Source organism: Arvicanthis niloticus, chromosome 25 (assembly GCF_011762505.2).
Source record: "Arvicanthis niloticus isolate mArvNil1 chromosome 25, mArvNil1.pat.X, whole genome shotgun sequence".
NCBI classification, from domain to species: Eukaryota; Metazoa; Chordata; class Mammalia; order Rodentia; family Muridae; genus Arvicanthis; species Arvicanthis niloticus.
In genome coordinates, this window is record NC_133433.1 from 17,203,221 (window position 1) to 17,226,260 (window position 23,040).

General features: G+C 41.5%; 1 protein-coding gene across 2 annotated transcripts in view; it reads left to right on the forward strand.

Moving 5' to 3' along the window:
• Lrrc69 (leucine rich repeat containing 69) overlaps nucleotides 1–23,040 on the forward strand; it is a 121,429-nt gene that overhangs the window by 3,625 nt on the left and 94,764 nt on the right. For both annotated transcript variants that reach the window (XM_076924136.1, XM_076924137.1), the window contains exons 2-3: nucleotides 21,072–21,198; nucleotides 22,581–22,653. In XM_076924136.1, coding sequence (XP_076780251.1) covers nucleotides 21,072–21,198; nucleotides 22,581–22,653 — 200 coding nt within the window. The remainder of the gene's footprint in view (nucleotides 1–21,071; nucleotides 21,199–22,580; nucleotides 22,654–23,040) is intronic.

A 23,040-nucleotide genomic window follows, 5' to 3' on the forward strand; every position in this document is an offset into this window, starting at 1 on the left:
AATATCCAAAATATCCAAAGAACGCAAGAAGTTAGACTCCAAAAATCCAAATAACTATTTAAAAATGTAGTATTGAGCTAAACAGAGGAATTTCAAATGGCTGAGAAGCACCTAAAGAAATGCTCAACATTTTTAGTCATCAGGAAAATGCAAATCAAAATAACCCTGAGATTCCATGTTATACCACTCAGAATGGCTAAGATTAAAAAACTCAAGGGACGGTAGATACTGGTGAGGATATGGAGAAAGAGGAATGCTACTCCATTGTTGGTGGGATTGCAAATTGGTGCAACCACTCTGGAATTCAATCTGGAGGTTCCTCAGAAAATTGGAAATAGTTCTACCTGAAGACCCAGTCATATCACTCCTGGACATATGCCGAAGAGATGCTCCACCATATCACAGGGACACACGCTGCACTATGGTCATAGCAGTCTCATTTGTAATAGCTAGAAACTGGAAGCAATCCAGATGTCCCTCAACTGAAGAATAGATACAGAAAATGTGGTTCGTTTACACAATGGAATACTATGCAGCTGTTAAAAATGAGGACATCATCAATTTTGCAGGCAAATGAATGGAACTAGAAATTATCATCCTAACTCGGACCTAAAAGGATGTGCATAGTGTGGACTCACTAATAAGTAGATATTAGCTAAAAAAGTACAGAATACCCAGGTACACCCCACAGACCACAAGAAGTAAAACAAGAAGGAAGGCCCTGGTAAAATTGCTTCAATCTCACTTAGAAGGGGGAACAAAATAATCATGGGAGGCAGAGGGAAGGAGGGACAGGATCAGGTATGGGAGGAGACAAGAGAGAAGGCCAAGAGAGTGAGTGGAAATATGTAGCGGCATGGGGGTGGGGGTGGGGGGAAGGATTTAGACACTCCTAGGACTCAATGGGAGTTACCTTAGCTGATATGCCCAACAGTAGGGAGATGGAACCCAAAAAGATCTCCAGTAGATATACATGGCCCCCAGTTGAGGCATAGGGCCACCTACCCGTAGCCCCTCATCCGGTGGGGGATGTGGAAGGAGAGGAGTATGACTGTTCTTTTCCCACACTGCCGCAGGTGCTGGACCATAGGGAAACCCGGAAGCACTGCTCCAGGGGTGAGAAAGTGAGAAAGCTGGAGCTGGTTCGGGGGTTCCTGTGATGAGGCTGGGGCCGTGGGGTTCTCAGACTCTTAGACATCCAGGTGCTGCCAGGAGTCTAGAAGAGCAGAGAATGGAGCCAGGGGCTAAGGGACAGCAACTAGCCTGGATGAGGGGGTGGGGAGAGTGGAGTAGTTAGGGAAGGGGATCTCTGGCTTATCTCAAGGGTTGATTGATTGTCCTTATATTGGCAGCAGCAGGCTTGGTGGAGGTTGTTCCTGGAAGCACATAGAGGAGATTAGGCTGCAGCTCTGTATTTGAAGGCTTTCATGACTCTCCATTGTTGATCTTGATGAAAATAATCAGTCTATGCTTCCAGTTTATTTTATTTTTTTTAGTTTTTTATACTTTGAAATTAACATATTTTATTGGATATTTTATTTACATTTCAGATGTAATCCCCCCCACCCAGGAACCCCCTATCCCATCCACCTCCTCCTGCTTCTATGAGAATATGCCCCCACCTACCCTCCCTCTCTTACCTCCCCACCCACAATTTCCCCCACCCTGGGGCATCCAGCCTTCACTGGGCCAAGGACTTCCTCACCCACCTATGCCTGACATTGTCATCCTCCCCTACATATACAGCGGGAGCCATGGGCCCCTTTCTATGTGATCCCAGGCTGGTGGTTTAGACCCTGGGATCTCTGGTTGGTTGGTATTGTTGCTCTTCTCATGGGGCTGCAAACCCTTTCAACTCCTTCAGTCTTCTCTCTCACTCCTCCATTGGGAACCCCATGATCAGCTCAATGGTTAGCTGTGAGCTTCCGCCTCTGTATATTTTAGGCTCTGGCAAACCTCTAAGGAGACAGCTATATCAGGCTCCTGTCAGCATGCACTTCCTGGCATCCACATCAGTGTCTACCTTTGGTGACTGCACAAGGGATGGATACCCAGGTGAAGCAGTCTCTGGATGGCCCCTCCTTCAGTTTCTGTCCCATGCTTTGTCCAAACAGTTTTTATTAATCATGGCAGAAAACGGATGTATAATGTAATGTATCCCCTTTCTCAAGGTAGGCCTGAGATTAAATACCTTTTGCAGTGAGGAATGTCTGGGAAGGGAAGCTTATTGGCTAAGCCCTCCTGGCCTCTACATACCTTATTAGCATGGAGAACTGTGTTTTGAGCCTACATGACCATAGAACATGTTTCTTTTTTGTGAGAAGCATGGCATGTATTCTACGTCATGACTGGCATGGAGCTGGGAATTATCTAAGCCTCAGGTGTGTGCCCACCCAGTCTCCAGGTCTTGACCTGTTCTACCTTACCAAACTTCTTGGCATAGTTTTACGTCCCACACCCACCCATCTTCAAAATTTTTGACCTAGAATTGTTCCTGTCTAAAAGAAATACAGAGACAAAAAGGGAGCAGAGACTGAAGGAAAGGCCATCCAGTGACCAGCCCAAATTGGGATCCATCCCATGCACAGGCATCAAACCCTGACACTATTACTGATGCCATTGTTGTGCTTGCAGATAGGAGCCTAGCATGGCTGTCCTCTGAGAGACTCTACTAGCAGCTGATACAGTCAACCATTGGACAAAGCCTGGGGAACCTCTATGGACGAGTTAGGGGAAGGACCGAGGAGCTGAAGGGGATTGTGATCCCATAGGAAGAACAACAGTGTCAACTAACCTGGACTCTTCAGAGTACCCAAAGACTAAGCTACCAATCAAAGAGCATACATGGGCTGGTCCATGGTCCCTGGCACTTATATACCAGAGGACTGCCTTGTCTGGCTTCAGTGGAAGAGGATGAGCGTAATCTTGTAGTAGCTAGATGCCCCAGGGAAGGAGGATGCTGGTGGGGATGGGAGGGTAGGTGGGGGAGCACCCTCCCAGAAGCAGAGGGGAGGTGGGAGGAGGTGAAGAACTCAGGGATGGGGGAACCGTGACAGAGGGGCAACATTCGGAATGTAAAAAAATAATAATAAAAAAGAAAGAAAATGTATTCCATCTTTATAGTTGACTGATAGTTGTATAATAAAACATCACATGCTACAAAATATTCATTCGGAAAGAAACTCCAAAGATAGATAGCATGACTTTGTCTTCTTTTTGTGGTTCTCTTTTGTTTTCTAATTATATCAGGAGAGACTGTATATTTTGACTTCTATTACTCCCTTCAATTTCTTCTGGCTCAGTTCAGTGCTTGGTGTTTATAGAAGAGATCATGCTGTTTTGAACTCAAGTGACTTGAATTTAGGCTTCTTGTGATCTGTCTTTAGTGCGCGTTCTAAGTGTTTCAGGCGAATAGCTTTATGTAGTTTTGCTGCTCATAAAGTAGCAATGTTTCTTACATAGAGGTTCAAGGTTGGGAAGTAAACATCTATTTCTACTCTATATGAGGAGCTACAGAGGCAAACAAGATGTCCAAGAAAATGTCGGAGAAGCAGTAAAGATGGTCAGCTGATAATACTGCTCACTCCTCACTTGTTCAATGAAGAGTGCAGATGACACTGAAGGGAGAGAGGAAAGAAAAGCAAGGAGGAGGGGAGGGCAATGGAGGGGGAAGGAGGATCAGTAGGGAGGAGGGAGAGGAGAGGTGAAGACAGGGTTGGGGTTGGGGTTGGGGTTGGGGGAAGGAGGCCTCCCTGAACCTGTTGTGAGTCTGGGACAGCTATCAGGGTCTTACCAGCTGATGTGAAGTAGAGCACTTGGTGCCTGGCACTCACCCTTTCTCACTTTTCCTCCGTTTAGACCCTCCTACATCACCGCCTTCTCTCTTTCAAATTCATGACTTCTTTTCATTGTTGTTACATGCATGTATGCACATACACATACATATTCCTATATTTAACTTCCAACAAAATAAGGAAGATTTTGTAAATCGTTGTGACAAAAGAATCCTTGGCTTAGCAAAAATAACTTAAAAAAAGGATTTGGTTCCCATCTACTTAGAGCCAGTTCCTGGGGAGGTGCACTTGGAGAAATATTTTTTTTGGTGTGTAAAGTTATGTTTTTTTTTTTTTTTTTTTTTGCTAAGTTGTGATTTGGTAGAAATTGTTTAATTAAGCATACATGTACTGTATAATGTACTGTAAAGGTTTTGAATTGAACTATCTTAAAAGACATGTACAAGGGCTAAGCATGTCTATGAAAACATCCTGGGCAGCATTAATTAGCAGGGAAATGCAAATCAAAGCCAAAATGAGATGTCCAGTTACATATGTCAGAATGACCATAGTTCAGTGAAATGTGACACGTATTTGTGAGGTTGTGCGGGAAAGGGGGCTCTTTTTATACAATGTATAGTCATTGTGCAAAACACTGTAGAACTTCCTCAAAAACAACAACAACAACAACAACAACAACAACAAAACCAAAAACCAAAAAAACCTTAAACTGGCTTATGACCCAACACTCCTACTCTGGGTGTGTGCACAGAAAAAATAGTATGAATGATGAGAAGAAACATCTGCACCACATGTTTCTTGTGTAGCATTATTCATGGCATGCAAGAAGCATCTGCAACTTCTATAAATGTATGAATAAGGAAAACGTGTGTCTGTGAGTTTATAATGAAATGCCATTCAGCCTTAGAAAGGAAGAGTCCTGCCACCTTGACAGCACATGAACCCTACAGACATAATAATTGAAATGAGTGGACATCCAGAGACTTGTTGCCTAATAACAACCAGATGCTATGTAATTCTAGCACTTGGGGACTATAGAGGCAAGAGGGTCTGGGTTCAAAGGCATTCTCTGAAACAGCCAGTTCTAAGTCAGCCTGGGCTACAAGAGACCTCATTTCAAAAATGAATGGATGGACTGAGACAGACAGACGTAAATAACAATATTCTTTCTAAAACCACCTATCTGAAACCCCCACTCATGTGTTGTATAAATCACTTTCTATGACATTTGAAATGTTCAACTCATGGAAACAGATATGGAATGTTCATTGCATGGGTTTGTGGTGGGAAGAGATGATAGGGAGTAAGTCAAGAGGCACAAATTTGTTATGTAATACAAACAAGTTGGAGAGATCGAACATGCAGTAATGTGACTACAGTTAGTATTATATACTTGCAACTTTCACCCCGCTTCCCTTCTCCCTCTCGCTCTGGACCTGCTCATTCTTGCAACTTTCTAAGAGCAGTTCTAATGCCATTTTTAGCAGAGACAGAGAGGGGAGGGGGGAGAGAGGGGAGGAGGGGAAGAGGAGAGAGGGATGGAGGGAGAGAGGGAGAGAGGGAGAGAGAGAGAGAGAGAGAGAGAGAGAGAGAGAGAGAGAGAGAGAGAGAGAGAGAGAGCGAGCATTTAGCCAGTCTAGCCAGGCCTTAGTTCTAATGGATTGGTATCCCATCAAAATCCTGCATTTAAGTTTCTGTTAAAAGTGACACTTTTTAAAAGTACCATGTATGCTAGCAAAATCTGGCTTTTATGCTTTAATTTTAGGTTTAATTCAGTAAATAGAACCTATTGCTTTGTAAGTATTAAAGGGTGCAAGTATGTTTCTTTAAAGTACTGTTTCTTAACCTGTGGGTCACAACTCATTCAGGGGTCAAATGATTCTTCCACAGGGGTCGCATATCTGATCTCCTGTGTATTAGATACTTACATTTATGATTTGCAACAGCAAAATTACAGTTATGAAGTAGCAACAAAATAATTTCATGATTGCATGAAATAAGTTCACCACAGCATGAGGAACTGTCTTAAAGGGTTGCAGAATTAAGAAGGTTGAGAACCACGGATTCCATTTCAAAATGTTTAATTATCTCTTAGTTTCAACTAGATAATTTTCTTTCTAAAACTTATAAAGCAGTGTGACATTGTAAATTTGGTCAAGCATTAGGAGAAAGCCGACTGGTTTTATGAACTGTCCCCGTTACTAACGTTAGCCTGTACTTAGAGAGTTTTGTGACTTAACTGGTGATGGGATAGTAAAGCGCCCTCGAGAATGTTTAGGTCCTGGAGCCCAATGTTGACCTGGACAAGAGAATAGCGTTGACACTTCTGAGCCCTTACACGTGGGACTCCTGTAGCTAACTCCCACAGCTAATGAATATATGTTTGTAATTCAATCATGTTTTCATCTTATTAAGCTCTGTGTCTTACAAAAATGTGGCTGTGAGTATGGAAATATGTGAAAAGATGAGTTAGAGTTGTAAATTATTAAGACAACAAATAAGTTTAAAAACTGAAAGTTATTGTAGCTACCAATATGTAAGTGTGTATTTATTAATCCCCTGCTGCTTTTTAAGGACAGCGCATTGTCTTCTGAGTGTGAACAATTATAGCTAAGGTAAACAGTTGCTCTCATCACCAAGCATATTGTGCTTTCTTTAGTCCTTAAAGCAACTTCAAGAAGAATAATGAACACCATTATTTCCATTTTAAGAAGAAATAGAGGTTTAGAAATTTGAGTGACTGTCTCTAGATCATAAAGTAGACAGTATTCAAAGCCTGCACTTTGCCTGCTGCATTATAGTAAAAGGTGTACACAAACAGAACAAAATTTCCAGATGCAAATTTTACATTCAATCCAAGAAAATTGTAGACATTGTGCATGTATGCACAATGTGTGTGCATTGTATGTGTAATGTCTATATGTTAGACTATTTGAGCAATAGCAATTAAACAGTGTAGTATAGAACAGGCCATACAGCAAAGTCATTTATTTCATCACAAATCATAGGATGGACCTCAGATTCTTCTCTCTGCAAAGCCAGCGCTATTACTGAACCACAGTAGACAGGGCTCAAGACTGCCAGCCATGCTGTTTGGTATAAATTACATTCTATTGAAATGCTAGCCATTGGTATTTCCACTAATCAGTCAGTGGGTTGTTTTTTTTTTTCTTAAGTTCCATGTCCTTTTTCCTTCTGTGTTTACAAAGAAATGTTGCTCCAGATTGCTTCAGCTAGATGTTAAACTCCCAAAGCCTGAGTAGACACTAAGATGCTGACCTCATATCCGTATCAAAGAGGAAATGGGCACATTTACTTGCAGTTGGGCCACACATAGGGTTTAGAAGATGTCAGTGTGTCATTTAGTGAAGTGAATCAAATTTAGAAAAAGGCAAGAGAGATGTTGGCAAATGCACAAAGGGCTGAAAAGGCTGCACACAGTTGGAAAAGTAGGATTTTTTTTTAAATTGGAAAATTTCATTTAATTACTTAGAAATATCTCTTGATAAGAAGCCAGAAACATTTTTTTTTCTTATCAGTATTCCCAATTTTGTGTTGCTTCAGTGGAAAATGTTAAGTGAGTTTCTTACTGGAATACAATTTAGATTGACACTCAAAGTGCTTGCCTGCGTTCTCTGACAGACCTCGTGGTAGCCTTGTTATTGCCCTGCCCTGCCTTTCTGATGCTCTACTAGGAAAACCCCCCATATCCAGAGTTTTAGAAGATGGCTCGGAACACTAAAATACTTGCTGTACAACACAAATACAAAAGTTGGGCATGGTGACACACACTTGTAATTCCAGTGCCGGGGAACAGAGACAGGTGGAATTTTGGGGTGTGCTGGCTGGCCTAGCCAGCCTATTTGGTGAGTTCCAGTCCAGTGACTCTTCCCAAAACAAATGAAAACCTCAAAGTGGATAGTTCCCAAGGAATAACACCTGAGATTGGCCCCTGAACTTTGTCTTTCCCTCCCTCCCTCCCTGCCTTCTTCCTCCCTCCTCTCCCTCCCTCGCTCTCTCCCTCTCTTCCTTTTTTTCTTTGTTTTATTGGAAATAGATTATTTTCTCATATATTATATCCTGAGAATGATTTCCTCTCCTACTCCTCCAGTTCCTCCTACCTCCACTTCTATCCAGATTTATTCCCTTTCTGTAACAAGCTTTTAAGAGATAATAATAAAATATAAAATAAAAAAACTATCAACTCTGTCACCTGCACTCCATTTTCTGGCCCATAACTCTGTTTGCTTTCCTGGAGGCCTGCTGGCACCAGGAACACCCAGACAGGAGCCTAGCATAACCGTCATCAGAGAGGCTTCACCCAGTGACTGATGGAAACTGATGCAGAGACCCACAGCCAAACATTAAGCAAAGCCTGGGGAATCCTGTGGAAGACTGGGAGGAAGCGTTGAAGGAGCTAGAAGGATCAAGAACACCATAAAAAAATCTACAGAATCAACTAACCTGGGCCCATAGGGTCTCACAGACTGACCTAGGCCCTCTGTATATATGAAACAGTTGTGTAACTGGGTCTACATGTGGGACTCCTAAAGTGGGAGCAGGGGTGACCTCTGACTACCTTGCCTACCTTTGGATCCCTTTCTTCTAACTGGGCTGCCTTGTCTAGCCTCAACAGAAGATCTGCCAGTCTTGCAACTTGATATGCCTAGGCAGGTTGATATCCAAGAGAGGCCTCTGCTTTTCTGAGGAAAAGAATAGGAGGGGTGGATGGGAGAGGGAGGGAGGACATGGAAACTGGAAGAGAATGAGGGAAGGGGGATGTTGGATCAGAATGTAAAATAACATAACTTATAAGTAACTTATAAAATAACATAATGAATAAGGCAACAACGACAACAACAAAAACCCCAAACCAAAAACACACATCAAAGTAGACAAGACAAAGAAACCAACAGAAGGAAAAAAAACCAAGAGAAGGTACAAGAATCAGAGACCCACTTGTTTGCATACTCAGAAGTCCCATAAAAACACTAAACTGGAAGTCATATATGCTGAGGTCTTGGTGCAGACCCTTGCAAGCCCTGTGCATGCTGCCTCGGTCTCTGTGAGCTCATTTGAGCTTTGTTCATATTGATTTAGAGGGCTTGGTTTCTTTGATGCTATTACACTTCCTGCCTCCTCTTCATGGGATTCCCTGAGCTTTGAGGAGAGGGATTTATTTGGTGGAGACAACCCATTTAGGACTGAGTGTTCCAAGATCAATTTCTCTGTCTGTCTGCCACCCCCCTCCATAATATCTGGCTCCGGGTCTCTGTATTTGGAAACAAGATTTGATGGGCAAAAATTTCATGGATTGTCTGTTCAAATAGTTGTTTAGACACAATTGAGTAGGATTAGGAAGAGGGATTTAAATAATGTAACAGCACATTTGTTATAAATTCAGCTGAGCAATGTGAGAGGCAGTGAGTAAGAACGAACAGGGTGACTAAGTACTGACAGGGTGACAAGAATGGAGTATGAGACTTGCACCTACTAGGAACGTTGATGCTAGGATTTGATTACTGATCAAACTTCTAGATGACCCTCAAGTTTGGCCATCATAGGATTATCATAGTGGTAGATATATTGTCAAAAGTAGGGAAGGGAAGGCTGGCCCACTTTGTTCATGGATATCACCACATTTTAGAATTTGGTGTGTGATCCACTGGAGATGTCTTAGGAGCCAAAACCAACAAGATGCAGTTTTTAGAGGGATAAATGTAAATTCCTCCGTTTAGGTTAAGAACGGAACTCATTGCACAAGCTCAGGATGTGGGTTATATGCTTGACAGTTAATGTAAGTTTGTTAGGTTTGTTATTGTTATTCTTGGCCCAGGGAGGGGGAGCTGCGGGGGGGTGGGGGTGTACTTATGGACAAGTAATGTGCCTCATTTAAGTTAGAAAAGAAAACAAAACAAAAACCATGTCCTAATAGTTAAGGGAAAGATGGATCAAATTCGGGGAGCAATGATGACAATTCTTCAAACATTTTCAATATTATGTAAGTGGAGTGGGAATAGAACTGTTGTTTCTGGGTACTGTGGGAAGAACTGGGTAAGAGGTGAAGAGGGCTATAGCTTAATCGTAAAGACTGGGCCATTACGATGGCTCGGTAAGTGAAGTTGCTTGCCACCATTGCCAAGAATAGGCGACATTTAGACTACATGAATGAGAGCATCCTCATCTGCCCAAGCCTTTGCGCCATCTCCAGCATGTGTGCTATGAACTAATTGTCCATGTCATCCTAAGCTCCTTGATTCCTGAGAGGAGCATTCCCAATAATTATAAAGTGGGCAGTGTGGTCAAGGGGCCTGGAAACTATGTCCTAAGGAAAACAAATGGTTAAGGGAAAGGCAGATCAAATTCTGGGAGTTTCAGTGACAGTTCTTCAAAAAAAAAAAAATTAAGCATTATGTAAGAGGAGTGGGAATTAAACTTGATTCTGGGTGCTGAGGAAGAACTGGGAAGGGGTTACAAGGGCTACAGCTTGACAATAAAGAATAGCCGTTGAGCCAGCGAGATGGCACAGTAAGTGAAGGTGCTTGCCACCCGGTCTGACCACCCAAGTTTGGTCCCTGGGATCCATGTAGAGAAGGAGAGAAGAGACTCCAGAAAGTTGTCCTCTGACTTTCACAATGCCTCTGTGGCATGTGCACCCTCCCCCCGGGTTAATTAAATCAAAAGTGTTGCCTCTTGCACGTTGTGTTCATCAGGAAGGAATGGAACACTCATTTAGGTTTATGGTAGACTAGGCTTACCCAAGCTCTTTCTAATTGTTGGATGCACTAATTTCTACATAATGTGCTGTAAAAAATATAAAAATATTAGTGTTGTCACTTGGGGTTTGGCAGCAGATCGGACTGCTGAGAGAGTACCAGTAGAACTTCTTTCTGGAGATAATTATTGAAGTAATGTAAGCCAAAGAACTTAAAATTGTCTGTTGTGTGCTTCAGTTGCCCTCTCTAGGAAACATATGTAACCATGGTGCATTATTGAAACACCTGCTAGGATCAGCCTTATCAAAGAACCTCCAAATTATCACTTCAAACAACCCAATGACTCCAGTCCGACTCCCAATTTACCAAGCATCTCATTTCCCTGGTTTCTTCTAATTTAGTACTTAATACTAACAGAAATAAAAATTTTAAATTGTTGTCTGTCTTACCTCCCAACACTAGATTATGAGAATTCTTAAGTACCATTCATGGCAACTCTGCTAGCATTCAGGAGAGTGAGGAACACAAATGATGCAAAGGGAACAAGTGACCAATACAAATGAAAAGACACACGTGGACTGATGAACCTTCTAGGTGGGGAGGCATTTCTCAGCCATCATTCAATCCCTGCCTCAGTCTTTGGAATTTTCTATATAATTTCAGCAACTTAGGCTGAACCTTAGCATATCTGCATGGTGACACAGGATGGTTGTTGCTGCCTGGCATTGAGGAGGCGGTTGCAAGTTTAAAAGCAACTAAAGACTTAGTTGACTTGGGCAGTCAAGGTGGCTCACACTTCTAATCTCCTAGATGTGGGAAGCCAAGGAAGTTGGATTGCAATGAGACCAGCCTGGTCTACATTTTTCTAGGTCAGCCTGGGCTATACAGAAGCACAGCAAGTACCATTACTCAGAACTGTATCACTGGACTTTGTTTCTTGTAATAACAAAAGTATCTTAAAAGTCATTGTCCTTGCTCCTGTGTTCTCTTCTCAGCCCACTCCTACAGACTTCTGCCCCAGTCCTCCCCACATTCTTTTTTTAAAAATTGGATATTATATTTACATTTCAGATTTTATCCCCTTACCCCATTCCCCTCCCCATCCCCACATTCTTTAGTGACTTTTTTGTTGCTAAATCCTGGGGTAATTTCTACACTTTGAACTCCTTCCCCTGGGTTTTGACTCACACCTTCCTTCCTTAGAAGAGTTTTCATTCTCTTTCCCCTTGACTTCTGAGGTGCTGGGTATTTTGTAAAGCCTTAGACACAGGCTTCTGGAATTTATTGAGGGGTTCTCTTGGGGGAGCATACATAAGGGAGGGAATGGGGCTGCTGAGGCAGGGAAGAGCTCAGACAAAGCTGTGTGGTGACACCGAATAACACTAGCAATAGAAAACTAACCCAGCTGCAGACTCCATGTTAAATCTTTCCCTTCAAGTTGCTAGGTGAGTGTAGTTTAACTCTACCTTCAGAATAGATGGTCTTAACGTGGCACATATTCTTAAAAAAAATGAAAATTTAATTCTCAGGTGAAGGTATATTTGGAGGCAAATGCTTTACTCTGAATAGTTAGGAAATGGGATTTCATTGCAGTCTACAAGAATGTATGAACAAATGTGTAGAAGTTAAAAATTAAGAATTGAGGACTGGAGAAATGGTCAGAAGTTAAGAGCACAGACTGCTCTGCCAGAAAACCCAGGTTCAATTCCTAGCACTTTCTTGATGACCGACTTCTCTAATCTCAATTCTAGGAGATCCAACACCCTTCTTAGTCTTCTGTGCATGCAAATATCTGTATATCTGTGCAGGCAAAACACCCATATGCATACAAATAATAAAAAAAATATAAAAAATTCAAATGGTTTTTTATTGGATATTTTATTTATTTACAGTACAGATGTCCTCCCCTTTCCCTATTTCCCCTCCCTAGAACCCCCTATCCTATACCCCGTTTTCCTTTGTGCTTTTATGCCATTTTGATTATATGCATGTATTAAGATCAATTCTAGGTTGAGGATCTAGCAATACAATAGATGCAAATAGTTGAGGAACAAGCAATACAATAAAACAAATAGTCAAAGAAAAAGCAAGGCATTAAATCCAGTTACGTGAACACTCCCATGATCACTGTTTCTAAAGGCTTATCAGAATGACCAAAGTATCTGAGCCTACTTTCCTATCCTAGCCCAAGGTCATTTTCATGTCTGAAGCCTACTTCCTTGTTTTAGCCTAAAATTTAGATTTTAGCCTAAAATTTCCTGTCTGAAATTATTTCTTTGTTCTGGCCTAATATTTAGATTTCTGCCTGAGATTACTTCTTTGTTGTAGCTTACGATTTAGACTCCTACCTGAAACTACTTATTTGTTCTAGTCTAATATCAGATTTCTGCTTGAAGCCTACTTCCTTGTCCTTGGCCAATGTCATATTCCTGCCAAGCAGCCTCTTTCCTTGTCCTTGGCCCATGTCAGCTTTTTACTGATCGGCCCCAAAGGCTCTTCACCTCTCTCTTTTTTTATATTTTGTTAACAAGACTGAGCCTGTCTTAGGTCTTTCTGTCAAGAATGCCTTCCTTACCTGTCATGGAGTATGCATTATCAAAGACAATGTACTTCTGTCTTAGGTTGGTAAGGCTTTGTGCAGAATATTACCCATCCTTGGCTTGACTGCCTGTTAATTTAATAACTCTTTCTGGGGGTCCATTTTCAGGTTTAAGCCATGTACTTTGGCTGCCAACATGTTGATGTTGTTAAAGATAAGCTTTAACATGATGGGCAGGAATAAAAGTATTCCAAGGTCAAGAAGGGCTAGCCTGATCAAGCTATATATGCCATTTCTGAGGTTTGTCCAAAATGGAAATACTGAGCTCAGGTCATGGATAATTTTATTGAGATTATCTATAGCATCAAAGGTCAACAAAGCAGCATTCTTTAAATTTATAAACTCACTATGCAAAGTTAACACACCCAGAGAGGTGTTAGGATTATGCCAAATATTCTACAGATGTCTTTAAACTTTTTACTAATTATAATGACAAACAGTGTGAATTTCAAAAGTAACACTACTCCAATGATATTTGTCATGACACCTGGGATGGCTTCTAACTCTTGAACCCTGAGCCTCCTTCAGATAATTTGAATAGGTTATAGAGCATCATTCATTGTTCCAGATACCTATATAAATAAATCCTTTTGTATACTTGATACATTAGTAACATTTTTTTTGTTTGCTAGATGGTTAACAAAAATAGTTAACTACTTATGTCAATGCTATTGACTCCTTGTGTCAATGCTATTGCAGAAGCAGTGGTGCTAGCAATTAATGGAATTAAAGGTGTTAATCAGCAATAATCAAGCCTGCTGCCCTCTTGCTTCTGCTTAAAGCCTAACTTACTTCTTCCAGCACTTTCACGCTTTTTTTTTTCCCAGAAAATCAAGGTTTTCTAATACTCAGGGCAGTGAGATGAAAGCTGGTTGATAGCCCCCCCGCCCCCCATAACTGACATGCCAGGTTTCAACACACTAAAATATTGGAAATTGTTGGGAGCCGACTTTTAGCAGAAAGCGGCTATCAGCTTTGCAGCCATCTTGAGCCATATACCCTGACATAAGACTTGTTTTACAATAGCCTACAACAGCTGAGCACACTCTGATAACATCTTGCTTTAGGTAACCAAGATCTTTCCTTGGGTGTGTGAGATTAAAGGTGTGTGAGATTAAAGGTGTGTAATTTAAGAATGTGACTTAGAGATCAGATTTAGAGACAAAACCTAAGGGCATGACTTAAAGGCGTGACCTAAAGGCATGGCTTAGAAGTGAGACATATAAAGGTGAGAGGCAGACAGAAGAGAGATCAGAGAATCAGACACTTTAGAGAGAACAACTTAGAGAACAATTTGGAGTAACAGAGATGGAATACAACTAGGAACTAGGAGGAGTACAACTAGGAACTCAAGACTTGGGACTTGGACTAGGAAGAGAGACTAAAGAATAAACGGGATTGGAACACACTCTGTCTGGTCTCCATTCTTTGAGTCTGTCCTCACTCTCTCTCTTGCTAAACTCTGACCCTCGGACGAGAGTAGCAGCTTGGACACTGGGAAACAGTGGCTGCCAATCGTGGAGTGGAGAGGGCCTCAACATTTTTGGCTGCCCAAAGTGGGGCAGCTCGGGCCTCAACCGTTTTGGCGCCCGAACGTGGGCTAGTGCAGTTCTCAACAGGAAATTATACAGTCAATGCAACTTACAATAAATGCTGTAGAAGAGACAAACCAATTTTAGCTTGACAATTAAAAGAGCCTTAAAACTTGCACCAACCCTTGTTTGAAATCCAGATCCTGTCCCAACATTATCTCTTGCTATCCTAACATCATAGCAAGCTACAGCTATCCTCCAAATATGTCTCTGACAAAGTCCAGATCCAGTCTTCCAAAAGTAGACTGTTATTTCCCATATTGGATTGATTTCTGGACCAGTACAAGATTGAGTCCTAATAGCTGGGCACCTTTAAGAATAATACAAGAGACATTATAATTTCTCTTTTCGACTCTATATCCCACAAGGTCTAAAAACTTGAGGCAAGGCAGCTTGTCCCATCTGGGATGTAGTCAAACAAAGGTGGGTCAGGAACATATGTCCAATACAGCTCCCCAGTCACTCTTGTCAGGGCACTCGGCAAGCTCACAGGTTGGCATCATTCTTTGTCTCAGCAACAGTAGGTCTCACCAATCTTTTTGAAGTTATATGGACCTCTTCCACAATACTTTGTCCTTGAGGATTATACAAAATCCTGGTAATAAATTGTTGACAAAAAGTCTCCACTGCTCAACTACAATTGCCAGACCCATTTTCTGTTTTTTTTGTAAATTGGATATTTATTTATTTACCTTTCAGTGTTATCTTCTCCCTCATCCCCACCCAAAACCTTTTATCCCATCCCTCCTCCTCCTATTTCTATGAGGGTGTGCTCCCACTGACAAGGCCACCCTCAACTACATATACAGGTGGAGCCATGAGTCCCTCCCTTTGTGTTCTCAGGCTGGAGGTTTTAGAATGGCTACTCCAGCTTGTTTCTTAGGACTATTTACATGAAAAATTGTTTTCCAGCCTTTTACTCTAAGGTAGAGTTTTTCTTTGTCATGGAGGTGGGTTTTATGTGTGCAGCAAAATTCTGGATCTTGTTTACAAATCCAGTCTGTTAGCCTATGTCTTTTTATTGGGGAATTGAGTCCATTGATGTTAAGAGATATTAAGGAGAGGAGATTGTTGCTTCCTGTTATTTTTGTTATTAGCGGTGGCATTGTTTGTGTGGGTATCTTCTTTTGTATTTGTTGGAAGAGGATTACTTTCTTGCTCTTTCTAGGGTATAATTTCCCCCCTTGTATTGGAGCTTTCATGATATTATCCTTCATAGTGCTGTGTTTGTGGAAAGATATTATGTAAATTTGGTTTTGTCATGGAATATCTTGGTTTCTCCATTTATGGTAATTGAGAGTTTTGCTGGGTATAGTAGCCTGGGCCTGACATTTGTGTTCTCATTGGGGTTTGTATGACATCTACCCAGGATCTTCTCCTTTTTATAGTATCTGGTGAGAAGTCTGGTGTAATTCTGATAGGTCTGCCTTTATATGTTACTTGGCCTTTTCTCCTTACTGCATTTAATATTCTTTCTTTGTTGTGTGCATTTGGTGTTTTGATTATTATGTGACAGGAGGTATTTCTTTTTTGGTCTAGTCTATTTGGCATTCTATAGGCTTCTTTTATGTTTATGGGCATCTCTTTCTTTAGGTTGGGGAAGTTTTCTTCTATAATTTTTGAAGATATTTATTGGCCCTTTAAGTTGGGAATCTTCACTCTCATCTATACCTATCATCCTTAGGTTTGGTCTTCTCATTGTGTCCTGGATTTTCTGGATGTTTTATGTTAAGAACTTTTTGCATTCTGTGTTTTCTTTGAGAGTTGTTTCAATATTTTCTATGCTATTTTCTGCACCTGACATTCTTTCTTCTATCTCTTGTATTCTGTTGGTGATGCTTGCGTCTATGACACCTGATTTCTTTCCTAGGTTTTCTATCTTGAGGGTAGTCTCCCTTTGTGATTTCTTTATTGTTTTTACTTCCATTTTTATGTCTTGGATTGTTTTGTTCAATTCCTTCACATGTTTGGTTCTGTTCTCTTGTAATTCTTTAAGGGATTTTTGTGTTTCCTCTTTAAGGGCTTCTACCTGTTTACCTGTATTCTCTTCAAATTCTTTGAGAGTGTTATTTATGTCCTTCTTAATTCTTCTATCATCATCATTAGAAGTGACTTTAATTCTGAATCTTGTTAGAAAACTGACAGGCGTCTAAGGGATAATATTAGAATAAAATGGAACATAATAAGATAAAATCAAATGATTTTTTTAAAGTTCATAGTTTATTATAAAAGAGATTTTATTGTAAAAACTCTATGTCCACTTTTCTATATTTATTTACATCATTTAAAGAAAGTGAAGGAAGTATCCATCAGCGTGGAGGGATAGGTCACTAGTAAAAAGTTCTTTACTATGTCATTCAAAAGGTCTGCAATAAATATTAGGTGGCATATGTAAAATATAAATTTGTGTAAATTTTTTTTTTTTTGTTAAAATGTAGAAAAAGTTGACCAATTCCTAGACATGTAAGACCTACCAAATTAATCCAAGGAAAATAAATGAAAAATTTATTTTCATTTTTATTTTGGAGAAAGAATCAAAGAGATACAAATAGAAATGGAAGAAGTCTAAGTATTATTATTTGCATGACATTATTTTATGCATAAACTATCTTTAATGACTGAGTCCACCAAAAACCTCCTAGACTTTGATAAATATGTACAGTGAAGGAAACAATCACTGGAGTGAAGAGATAGCTTAATAGTAAAATATTCTTTACTAAGTACTTCAAACATGAGATAATATCTAAGGTGTATAAAGAACTGTAAAATCAAACATCAAAACGCCAAATTCAACCAATAAATGACTAATGAAAAGAACAAACACAAATGGATGATAAATATTTGGAAAGTCTTTTAAAAGTTTGGAAATTAAAGCTGTTTTGGAAGTTTAACCTTCCCCACTCCGAATGGCTATCACCAAGAAAAGAAATAAGACCAAATGCTGGCAAAGATGCAGTGGGTGTGGGACGTGGGGGACAAGGAGATACTGATTCACTATTGGGAATATAAAAGGGTGTAGTTATTATGGAAAGGCATATGGAGTGTGTTAGAGGTAAAAACCTAACTATCATATGTCTCAATTATATTACTGTTTGATCTATGCCTGCAAGATTGTAAATGAACACAGCACAGAGGAACTGCACACCTATGGTGATCGCTGCATTACTGACAATACTGAAAAAAAATGGAGCTACCCTGAGTGTCATCAACTGATGAATGGGTAAAGCAAATGTGTTACCAAGAAAACGGCCCATAGATTCAACTGACCAGCATTCATAGGGGTTCAGGGAGCCTGAACTGACAATCAGGGAGACTGTGTGAGTCTGACTTAGGTGTCTTGCATATATATTACATATATATAATGGTTGTGTAGTTTTTGTGGGCCACCTAAAAGTGGGAGTGGGGGCTGTTTCTGACTGTCTTGTCTGCCTTTAGAACACTTTTTCTTTGACTATGTTGCCTCATCCAGCCTTAATATGAAGGGTGTGCCTAGTCTTATTGCAACATGATATGCCATGTTTAGTTGATATTCCTGGGAGGTCTGCACTTTTCTGAAGGGAAAGGAGGAGGAGTGGATCTGGGCAAGAGGGGAGGTGGGGTTGGGGAAGAGTGCAGAAAGGTCTGGGATTAGTGGAGGGAGGGAAAAACTGCGGTTGGGAGATAATATATGGAAGAAAAATAAATTTAAAAAGATACATGGTATATACACAATGAAATTTTATTTCATGTTCTTGACATTTTCAGAAACACGAGTGAAACTAGTGATCATTAAGTGAAACGAGCCTAAGAATGACAGATATCACCTGTCCTCTCATAGTTGGAATCTAGGTTTCAGTGTGTGTGTGTGTGTGTGAGAGAGAGAGAGAGAGAGAGAGAGAGAGAGAGAGAGAGAGAGAGAGGAAGAAGGAGGAGGAGGAGAGGAGGGGGGAGGAGGAAGGAGGGAGGGGGAGGGGAGAGAGGGGAAGAGAGGAGAGAGGGGAGGAGAGGGGAGAGGGGAGAGAGGGGAGAGAGGGGACAGGAGGAGAGGAGGAGAGAGGAGAGAGGAGGAGAGGAGAGGAGAGGAGAGAGAGGAGAGAGAGGAGAGGAGAGGAGAGAGGAGAGAGGGGAGAGAGGAGAGAGAGGAGAGAGAGGAGAGAGAGAAGAGACGAGAGGAGAGAGGGGAGAGGAGAGAGAGGAGAGAGGAGAGAGAGGAGAGAGAGGAGAGACAGAGGAGAGAGGGGAGAGAGGAGAGAGAGGAGAGAGAGAAGAGATGAGAGAGAGGAGAGAGAGGAGAGAGGAGAGAGAGGAGAGGAGAGAGAGGAGAGGAGAGGAGAGGAGAGAGAGGAGAGAGAGGAGAGAGAGAAGAGACGAGAGGAGAGAGGAGAGAGGAGAGAGAGGAGAGACAGAGGAGAGAGGGGAGAGAGGAGAGAGAGGAGAGAGAGGAGAGAGAGAAGAGATGAGAGAGGAGAGAGGGGAGAGAGAAGAGAGAGGAGAGAGAGGAGAGAGAGAAGAGACGAGAGGAGAGAGGAGAGAGGGGAGAGAGGAGAGAGAGGAGAGAGAGGAGAGAGAGAAGAGACGAGAGGAGAGAGGGGAGAGGAGAGAGAGGAGAGAGGAGAGAGAGGAGAGAGAGGAGAGACAGAGGAGAGAGGGGAGAGAGGAGAGAGAGGAGAGAGAGAAGAGATGAGAGAGAGGAGAGAGAGGAGAGAGAAGAGAGAGGAGAGAGAGGAGAGGAGAGAGAGGAGAGGAGAGAGAGGAGAGAGAGGAGAGAGAGAAGAGACGAGAGGAGAGAGGAGAGAGGAGAGAGAGGAGAGAGGAGAGAGAGGAGAGAGAGGAGAGAGGAGAGAGGAGAGAGGAGAGAGGAGAGAGGAGAGAGAGAGGAGAGGGAGGAGAGGAGAGAGAGGAGAGGAGAGGGAGGAGAGGAGAGAGAGGAGAGGAGAGAGAGGAGAGAGGACCACAAGAGAAGATTGAGTTATAAGGAAGGAACAGCTGGTGTTGGGGATTGGGGAGCCAGTAATAAAATGCATATGTAGGTAGGCAAGGCTTCCCAGGGATGGGAGCTGGGGGGAGGGGGGCTTTGCTGACACAGGGGCCTGCAGAGGAGATAAGGAATAGTTAAGGGGAGGGAGTGAGTCAGACAGGATAGTCAGGGGAATCTTACACTTCTCTGACCAGCTAGCAATCAGGTGCCTCTTTATTTATACAAATTTCACAGAACAAAGACAGACTAATGATTATCCAAATAGTACAGATACGTGTTTGATTTCTTATTACATGTCCAGGGTTTCAAGTTTAGTTACGATTAGAAAATATAAACAGAGCATATTTTATTCTTATTATCAGCCCTCTAACTTGTACTTTAAAGAATCTAAAGAATGTTTCCTCCAAAGCAAACACATTTGTTATATGACAGCCTTCTTTTAGTCTGGCAGTGTTTGAAGTTTGAAAGCACTCCACACAAACAGAGAACATCTGAACAGTCTTTTTATGAATAGCAAATATGGACACACAACCTCGTTTACTGGATGTTTCATCGTCTACACGATAAAGGAGGGCAAATGTATTTTAGTTAATCTATGTTATTGACTGAGCTTTGCCCCTCCAGGGGTGTACTCCGTATCACCTCCTACGTTTCAACTACATGTTCAGAGAGCTCTAAGCCTATAAAAAAAAAAAAGAGGCCTTGAATCTGTAACCTACTCTCCTGACCAGTCAGAGTTTGTCGGTTGTCTCTGCTTACCCTGCACTGATTATGCTGTTTGTGTTTGCTCCCAAGACAATCCCTGGAGTAATGGCCACACCTAGCTGTGTGCTTATCTGAGTTTCCTCATTTCCAGGGTGATAGGGGGACTTACAAATAGTGGCCAGATAAACTTAAGGATTTTCCAAAAAATATTCAGACATCACTTTTTTTTCAGCAAAAGACATAAAATGAGTCACAATGCAGAAAGTCCCCAAGAGTGCAACACACAGAGACCAAAACCCAGAAGTGAGAGACAGAAGGACAGCAGTTGTAGCATTCGGCTTAGCCTTGCTGAAATGATGTCATGTAGTCGTGCCGGCCATGACTCTGACCATTTCCAGTGAATATGGCTACGGCGTGCATGTAATACAGAAGCAGAAGGGAAAATATGGGCTGGAGTTAGAGACAGCAAAAGAGGGATAGAGAAGAAACAGGAGGACTGTGGGAAGGAGGAAGACAGAACTAATTAATATGCCATAGATGCATGAAAATGACATAATGAAACACATGTGCTAGCTTAAGAAATGGATAGAAATAATAGCGTTATGTTTTCTTAGGTTATATAGATGTCAGCAGAGGGTCTTAACTTGCTGCTTTTCCCATGTGGAGGTAGATGACGTACAAATACCTTAAATCTCTATATGTTTACAGTTAACATTACTAAATCTGGGAAACAACCTTTTACAAGAAGTTCCTGAAGAGATAAAATACCTTACCTCCCTGAAGAATCTTCATTTATTTGGAAACAGGATTTGCAGAATTGCCACTGGAGTCCTTGGTAAGTTAGTTATGAATGGTAGCATTGCATTTAACCTCTAGTATATAGTAATGAGGCACAAAATTAAAAGGAATTTTATTGTGCTGAAATTAAGGAACTTCTGAAGTAACACTTAAATTTTAATTGATTTTATTTTACTTTGGGTTTTCAAGACACATGTCTCTCTGTTTAACAGTCCTGGCTGTCCTGGAACTTGCTTTGTAGACCAGGACGGCCTTGAACTCACAAACATCCACCTGCCTCCAACTCCTGACTGCTGTGATTAAAGGCGTGTGCCACTGTGCCCAGCATTTTTTTTGTTTGTTTGTTTTGGTTTTTCGAGACAGGGTTTCTCTGTGTAGTCCTGGCTGTCCTGGAACTCACTCTGTAGATCAGGCTGGCCTTAAACTCAGAAATCCGCCTGCCTCTGCCTCCCAAGTGCTGGGATTAAAGGCATGTGCCACCACTGCCCGGTGTGCCCAGCATTTTTAATTAAAAAAAAAAAATACTGTTTGACAATTTCACACATGAATATAATGTGCTTTGATCAAATATATTCTCCACATGCTCTTCTTCAACCCCCTGTGTATTATAATCATATCCCCATTGAGCAGAGTAGATTCACCAAGGTCACAAAATGATTCCAAAGCTAAGTCAACCATAAGCTTTCTTTCTTTAGAACTGTGATAGACTAAAAGGTTTAGCTTTTTTTTTTTTTCTGAAAAAAAAAAAAATCACATGAGATGAGACAGAACAGACCCAGAGGCTATGTAGTTTGTGGATAAACTGCCTTTGTTCTGTTGGCCTTTTTAATAGTTTGGTTTGGATGCCACAATTTTCAAGTTGTAGCAATTGGAGGAAAGCAGCCTTTGTCTGTTTCAAATAAAGGTTAAGCCAAAATGAGGTTTCCCTCCTTAATTGCAACAGTTTCCAGGAGCTGTTTGCGCAGTGGTAGCCCTGGACGCTGGAGCTTAGGAATGCCATGACTTAGTGGAGGAATCTTGATGGAGAATTCAGCCTTGTCAGGGCAGGAGTTGACTTTACATGAGCGGAAAGTAGAGCCAGAAGCTTCAAAGGATCAAAACCAACCTCAGCAAAGACAGGCTGTGTGGCAAGACCAAGGCAGAGAGGCCCGGATGAGGAACGTAAACTCCATTTCTGGCTCTGCCTCGTAAGTTCTTAGGTCCAGTTTGTGGCCAGCCTGGCTCTCTTCTTTGTCCTCAGCTCTGTAACTATGTGACACAGTTCCTCTTCTTGCCTTAATTAGTTTACTCAAGTATTTGTCTTTAGCAGCCAACAGAACGTTGGCCAAGGCAAGCATCCACAAGGAATTCCAAGGTGTATAGAAAGACTAAAACTTATTTCCTACCAGGTGGCTAAAATGACAAATTATTTTCTAACAGGTGGCCTGAGACGCTTGATTCTGCTTAATCTGAATGATAACCAACTTACGAGTCTTCCTCAAGAAATTGGCAGGTAATTCTGATTTCTAGTGAGGCTTGGCTAAATATTATACTTCTCTCCTTGCCCAAACTCCATCCAGTTTATCTGATGGTTATAGGCCTAGCATCAAGTAGTTAGGGTGGTTACAGATAACAGAAGTGCGAAGCAAGCCACTGATATTTTTCCTCTTTTGTGTGTACCATATATGCATGTGTGTAGACATGTATGGTATGTGGAGATACCATAGGGTGACATAGGGATGACTTCATCAGTTACTTTCTACTTCATTTATTGAGACAGTCTCTCAGTAGACCAGGAACCCATGCTTTGGACTTGACTGGGTAGCAGCAGGTCCCAGGGATCTGTCTATCTCTGACCCCCAGCTCTGGGTTTACAGACATGTGCCAGGCTGGAGGAGGT